The following is a 7295-nucleotide window of genomic DNA, read 5'->3' as shown; positions in this document are numbered from 1 at the left end:
TGATCATGGGCCTCTTGGCTGCATCTCCGATCAGTCTTCTCCTTGTATGAGCTGAAAGTTTAGAGGGACGGTCAGGTCTTGGTAGATTTGCAGTGGTCTGATACTCCTTCCATTTCAATATTATTGCTTGCACAGTGCTCCTTGGGATGTTTAAAGCTTGGGAAATCTTTTTGTATCCAAATCCGGCTTTAAACTTCTTCACAACAGTATCTCGGACCTGCCTGGTGTGTTCCTTGTTCTTCATGATGCTCTGCGCTTTTAACAGACCTCTGAGACTATCACAGTGCAGGTGCATTTATACGGAGACTTGATTACACACAGGTGGATTGTATTTATCATCATTAGTCATTTAGGTCAACATTGGATCATTCAGAGATCCTCACTGAACTTCTGGAGAGAGTTTGCTGCACTGAAATTAAAGGGGCTGAATAATTTTGCACGCCCAATTTTTCTGTTTTTGATTTGTTAAAAAAGTTTGAAATATCCAATAAATTTCGTTCCACTTCATGATTGTGTCCCACTTGTTGTTGATTCTTCACAAAAATATACAGTTTTATATCTTTATGTTTGAAGCCTGAAATGTGGCAAAAGGTCGCAAAGTTCAAGGGGGCCGAATACTTTCGCAAGGCACTGTATATATATTTTTACAACCCTCAGCAGCATCAGTCTAAAATACCCAAAATATGCCTAGTACAAACCTCTAAAGAAAATATAACACTAACCAAAATGTCAAATCAAGAGAAGCTAAAATATTGGTGATGCTTTTGTGACAGTAGTCAACTACAGTACTAACTAGGATCTCTTACACACTCAAAACCAGAGCAATATGTGGCTACATAAGCACACGATTCAAAGACTCTCACTACCCAGTCAGTGCCTACTAACTAACTATGACCAGCCACTTACCATATACAGTACAAACCTTCATAATACGATCCAGTTATAATTCATTTAAAATAAGTAACTTGGAAAATGTAAAACTCACATTGTAACAGTATAACTACAGTTCTTAAAAACATGTCCATGCAAATAACACAGAGATGCCCACTCCTGTCCTCTGAATGAAAAACTGTGGCGTTCTCTTCTGAGTTCCCGTTACATCACACCGGGGGGAGAGGATAAGAGGAGCAGGCTGCCAGTCCACACATGTTCCTTCCTCGTTCTATTAGGAAATATCTGAGGAGGAAATACAAAACAAAATATAGTTTGTAAGCTGTACCAAACAAATATAAACACAACATACAACATTTTCAAAGACTCATACAAGGAAATGAATCGACTTCAAATAAATTCATTAGGCCCTAATCTATGGATTTCACATGACTGGGAATACAGATATGCATCTGTAGGTCACAGATACCTAAAAAACAAAGTAGGGGTGTGGATCAGAAATCTGGTATCTGGTGTGACCAACAGGACAATCATGCAGCACGACACATCTTATTCGCATAGAGTTGATCAGGCTGTTGATTGTGGCCTGTGGAATGTTGTCCCACTCCTCTACAATGTCTGTGTGAAGTTGCTGGATATTGGTGGGAACTGGAACAAGCTGTCATACATGTTGAGCCAGAGCATCCCAAACATGCTCAATTGTTGACATGTCTGGTGAGTATGCAGGCCATGGAAGAACTGGGACATTTTCCAGGAATTGTGTACAGATCCCTGAGTCATGGTCATGCATTATCATGCTGAAACATGAGTTGATGGCGGCGGATGAATGGGCCTCATGATCTCGTGACGGTATTTCTGTGCATTCAAATTACCATTGATAAAATTCAATTGTATTTGTTGTCCGTAGCTTATGCCTGCCCATACCATGACCCCACCTCCACCATGGGGCACTCTGTTCACGCTGACATCAGCAAACCGCCCACACAACACCATACACGTGGTCTGTAGTTGTGTGGCAGGTTGGAAGTTCTGCCAAATTCTCTAAAACGATGTTGGATGCGGTTTATGATAGCGAAATTCACATTAAATTATCTGGCAACAGCTCTGGTGGACATTCTTGCAGTCAGCATGCGAATTGCACGCTCCCTCAAAACTATAACACTGAGAAAAAATACAAAAGCATTGAGAGATTCTGGGTTCGAGTCCAGGCTCTATCGCAGCTGGTAGCGAATGGGAGACCCATGTGGCAGCGCACAGTTGGCCCAGCGTCGTCCGGGTTAGGGGAGGGTTCGCCAGCAGGGATGTCCTTGTCCCATCGCGAACTAGCGACTCCTGTGGCGGGCCTGGGAGCAGTCGCCAGGTGTATGGTGTTTCCTCCGACACATTGGTGCGGCTGGCTTCCGGGTTAAGTGGGCATTGTGTCAAGAAGCAGTGCGGCTTCGTTGAGTTCTCACGGCTCTCAACCTTCGCCTCTCCCGAGTCCGTATGGGAGTTGCAGTGATGAGACAAGACTGTAACTACCAATTGGATACCACGAAATTGGAGATAAAAAGGGGTTCAAAAAATAAATAAATAAACACATCATGTAAAGTGTTGGTCCCATGTTTCATAAGATGAAGTAAAAAATCCCAGAAATGTTCCATATGCACAAAAATATTATTTCTCTCAAATTCTGTGCACAAATTTGTATATATATATATATATATATCCCTGTTAGTGAGAATTTCTCCTTTGCCAAGATAATCCATCGACCTGACAGGTGTGGCATATCAAGAAGATGATTAAACAGCATTATCATTACACAGGTGCACCTTGTGCTGGGGACAACAAAAGGACACTTTTTAAAATGTGAATTTTTGTTCAGTGTAATAGTTGAGGGAGCGTGCAATTGGCATGCTGACTGCAGTAATGTCTATGAAATGTATATCTGTCTGTAACATTATGATTGGCTGAGTGCGCCTGGCTGCCAAATGGGTGACCTATGCCCTCCAAGGCTGCACCCCTGCCCAGTCATATGAAATCCATAGATTAGGGCCTAATGAATTTATTTCAATTGATTTATTTCTTACTATGAACTGTAACTCAGTAAAAACATAGAAATTGTTGCATGTTGTGTTTATACTTTTGTTCAGTATAATTTCACCCTAAAAGGAGATAGTCAGATAGCTGTCTTGCAGTATACGTGTCCTACAATGTCTGGGTGTTCAATAGCTGATCTGTGTTCATGAAGCATCTATATAGTTCATTAGTAAAAAAAGGAAGTTCAACAGCACTGAATATTTTTGATTTATTTACCCATCCATTCCCCAGTTGGTGCCCCAGGAGTTTTTCACGATCCAATATGGAGTGCTATTCTTTTCACCATATCCCACTGCCAGTACAGCATGGTTCACATTGTCTGTAGTGTTCTTACACGTAGTGCTAGTACAAACAAAGAATACTTTATAAAACACATGGAGGACATGTTAATTCATTGTAATAGAGGGTCAAATGTGCAGTTTGTATACCTTATGTGAAAGGCAAGGAGCTTTACAGCTCATGAAAGTCTTCTACTGCAACATTGTATGGCTCATAAGTACAGTCTTCTACCTTCCACACATTATTTGATAAGATTTGGAGGTTCACAATTCAATTCCCACAAAGCTCTTTAATCCTGCCACCCAACATGTATTGTCAAGTGGGAGTGATAAGGTACAACGGAGTGTACTGGGCTTACTCTCACCTGCTGTACACACCATCTTTGTAGTGGAGGAAATCATCAGTCACTTCATATCCAAAGCTGACTGGGTTCAGTCTGGCCACAGCATCAACCATGCCCTTTTCGTCATACTATTATAGGGCGGAAGACAGAACAACATACCAATTGCTGACTAAGAAAACAATGTTTAGGACAGATTCAGAGGCTGTAAAACATTTAGTTTTAGTCTCTCACACTTGTTATGTTGACAACATCTTTCACGAAGGCAGCTGCCAACTCGGGCTTGAAATTGCAAGAGCCATCCTAAGGAAAGTAATTGGGATAAAGAAGTATATAGTGAGTAATCCAAACAAGTGAGTCATAAGGATTAAATACTAGTATAACACTTACTTGTGTTATTAACGTTTTCATTTTTTACACTAAGAATCATTTATAAATGCATACATGTCCCGTGTAAGGATAGTCATCTTCGGTCATGAGTCCGTTGTTGTATTTAACATACTCAAACGCCTGGCTTGGGAGTCCCCTGAAACCAATACATTACAGTAGCTGAATTATGTTTTTGCAGACAGACAGCTACAGTATGCATCAGGAGGCATAGAAGTCACATGCAGGACAGGAGTGATAAGCTCATGTGATTTTAAGATGGTACTGTAGGCTACCAACCCCATACATCCGTGATTGTTGAAGTCTTGAGCACAGTCCACCAGTTGCTGCTCAGACTGGAAAATATAGAATGATAACTCACAGACAAGGCTATTACCAACAACCATTCAACAACCAATTCAACTACAGTCTTTCTATTGTACCGCTTCATATGAAACCATACTTGGGAAACATAGTAGGTTGACTGCCAAAATCAGTGTGAAACATAGTGTGAAACTGTAGAAAATACAAGAGAAATAGGGCTAGTTCTCACCAGAAGTGGGAGTTTTCCAGTAGCTATAGCGGTAACAGACTCAAGACAGCCGGTAGTGGAGAAGGTCCAGCAGCTTCCACAATGACCCTTAGAACACAACAATAGCACACTCACTCAACATGATATCAACACAGCACAGTTATAAATGTACAGCTTCTTTTATCTTTTTCACTCACCCGCAAACAGCCAATCCATCGGGAAATTACTTGGTCATATTGTTGTGAATATACACTACAGTACAAACATTATGAACACCTGCTCTTTCCATGACAGACTGACCAGGTGAATCCAGGTCAAAACTTGGATCCCTTATTGATGTCACTTGTAAAATCCACTTCAATCAGTGTAGATAAAGGGCAGGAGAGATGTTAAAGATGTATTTTTAAGCCTTGAGACATGGATTGTGTGTGTGTGCCATTCGGAAGGTGAATTGGCAAGACAAAAGAGTTCCTTTGAACGGGGTATGGTATTAGGTGCCAGGAGCAGTTTGTGTCACGCTCAATAGATTCCCCTGTGTATCAAGAATGGTCCACCACCCAAAGGACATCCAGCCAGTTTGACACAACTGTGGAAAGCATTGGAGTCAACATGGGCCAGCATCCCTATGGAATGCTTTTGACACCTTGTAGAGTCCATGCCCAGATGAATTGAGGCTGTTCTGAGGGCAAAACAGGGGGGGGTGCAACTCAATATTAGGAAGGTGTTCTTAATGTTTTGTACACTCAGTATATTTAGCCTATAAGGGAAACGTAGTACCTGATATTTGACAGGTGACACATAGTTTCCTTTCTCTCTCCAGTCCACAGAACCAGGATATGGCCCAGGGCTGCTGATGTGACTCCCTTTGGTGGCAGAGCAGTTCTGATGAAGATAAATGTAAGAATAATTACTATTGATTAGGCTATCTTATATCAGGGAAGCTTGTAGACTTATAATTGGGGTTAATTACAGGATCACATTTTAGTAATTACATTTCACAGCTGTACCTGAGGTTCAGTCAGGAGGAAAGTCTTCCTAAACTCTGCAAAGCTCATGTCAGAAAACTGATTCAGTCCCACTGGGAAAAGGAAAGTTACAATAGTTGTAAGATATCATACCTGCAACATACATAAAGCTATATTATGAATACATTGGGAGTTAAGTTGTGACTGGGAAAACAGGAAGAAATGGACAAATAGTTTAAAATAAATAAATGCATAGCCTACTTGAGAACGTGTGCTTCCCTGCATTATGATAGTGGATTCTCCTCCTATGCCCAGTGAAGATGTTCAGGCGATGGTAGTACTCCTCCAGAGCATAGACTTTATTATACTGTAATAACAAAAACACAGGCAGTCAGTCAACTAAAGATGACAAACTCATACTGACAAGCAAATACATTTGAGGAAGGTCTTGGCCTACTGCTTTCATTTCTTACAGGAAGGAACAAGATGACTGTGTGTACAGTAACTCTGGTATGTAGGCTACTGTATGTCATCTGCTCTCCTAAAAAATAACACGTGACAGATTTACCTTGTAGCCTTTACAGTTTCACATACCTGTAACATCCATTGTTTGAAGTGATATTCCTCTTTAAAAATAATAAATGAAAAAAGAATAAAACACACATATGATCAGTTAGACCTATGATTTTGATGGTCACATTGTTACAAGTTTGAAACGGTCACTTTTCTGTGCAATGTTAACATTGTAGGCTATAGCATGTGTCACTGTTGTTTCACTGCTGCATGTAATTATGCAATTGAATACGCTATAAATCTAATCTAAGTTTATTTGTCACATGTGCCGAATACAACCTTACAGTGAAATGGCTACTTACAGGCTCTAACCAATAATGCAAAAAAAGGTATTATGTAAACAATAGGTAAGTAAAGAAATAAAACAATAGTTCTATACAGTAGCGATGCAAGTAGCGAGGCTACATACAGACACCGGTTCGTCTGGCTGATTGAGGTAGTATGTACATGTAGATATGGTTAAAATGACTATTTATATATGATGAACAGAGAGTAGCAGTAGCGTAAAAGAGGGGTTGGCGGGTGGCAGGATACAATGCAGATCGCCCGGTTAGCTAATGTGCGGGAGCACTGGTTGGTCGGCCCAATTGAGGTAGTATGTACATTAATGTATTGTTCAAGTGACGGGTTAAAGTGAGGCTATTCATTTCGGTAGCCTAATTATGATCTTTGCTTTTTCATTAGGCTTATTAAATACAGTCTGGTCAACTGCCCAGATCAAGATCAGAAACATAATTTGTGAAGTTAACGGTCCACACAAAACCCGCTTTCATCTGCAGTGCACTGCATGGCTTGTTGCACTTGACTTTCAGTTTGTTTCTTCCTCCACACGTCGATGTGTGCGTCCAAAGGGGATGCGGGATATGAACAACAAAAAGATTAGGGGAGTTATGCTTACCTTCAGGTAAAAACAAGGGTGTTAAATTGGCTAAATGCAAAAAAGCAAGAATAAAAGCAACAGTATACAGCGTCATACTTCCGCGTGTGTTTCGCAACCAATGCATCACATGACTTGAGTAACCTATCCATTTCATTCATGTGTCCTTGTGGCAGGGTCGGTTATCAAAGTGTTTGTAAGCACCATAATATGCCTAATTTCCCACCCCACATCAAAATAATTAACATCAAAGTCAATAAAGTGTGCACTTACTGAGGAGATAAAAATAAAATTACAAGTATCACAGAATTATTAAAGGCCCAGTGCATTCAAAATTCAGTTTCGCCTGTGTTTTGTATCATATTTTTAAACAGCTGATGAAACTAACACTGT

General features: G+C 40.5%; 1 protein-coding gene across 2 annotated transcripts; it reads right to left on the bottom strand.

The window, feature by feature from the left end:
• Positions 1 to 526: 526 nt before the first annotated feature.
• LOC124035003 (pro-cathepsin H-like) lies at positions 527 to 7026 on the bottom strand. 2 transcript variants are annotated; one of them, XM_046348385.1, is made up of 12 exons: positions 6924 to 7026; positions 6047 to 6078; positions 5714 to 5819; positions 5495 to 5565; positions 5265 to 5369; positions 4509 to 4595; positions 4256 to 4311; positions 4034 to 4115; positions 3824 to 3892; positions 3614 to 3720; positions 3187 to 3312; positions 527 to 1176 (listed from the first exon to the last, which is right to left on the bottom strand). In XM_046348385.1, the coding sequence occupies exons 1-12, from the start codon at positions 6997 to 6999 to the stop codon at positions 1101 to 1103; spliced, it is 993 nt and encodes a 330-aa protein (XP_046204341.1). In that variant the 5' UTR covers positions 7000 to 7026; the 3' UTR covers positions 527 to 1100. The 2 variants fall into 2 exon arrangements, with proteins under 2 accessions (XP_046204341.1, XP_046204343.1); XM_046348387.1 differs by having other exon boundaries at positions 5714 to 5809; positions 6924 to 6984.
• Positions 7027 to 7295: the final 269 nt, after the last annotated feature.

Source organism: Oncorhynchus gorbuscha, linkage group LG05, assembly GCF_021184085.1.
Source record: "Oncorhynchus gorbuscha isolate QuinsamMale2020 ecotype Even-year linkage group LG05, OgorEven_v1.0, whole genome shotgun sequence".
NCBI classification, from domain to species: domain Eukaryota; kingdom Metazoa; phylum Chordata; class Actinopteri; order Salmoniformes; family Salmonidae; genus Oncorhynchus; species Oncorhynchus gorbuscha.
The sequence above is the reverse complement of the archived record's forward strand: the minus strand, read 5'-3'. Positions and strand labels throughout refer to the sequence as shown.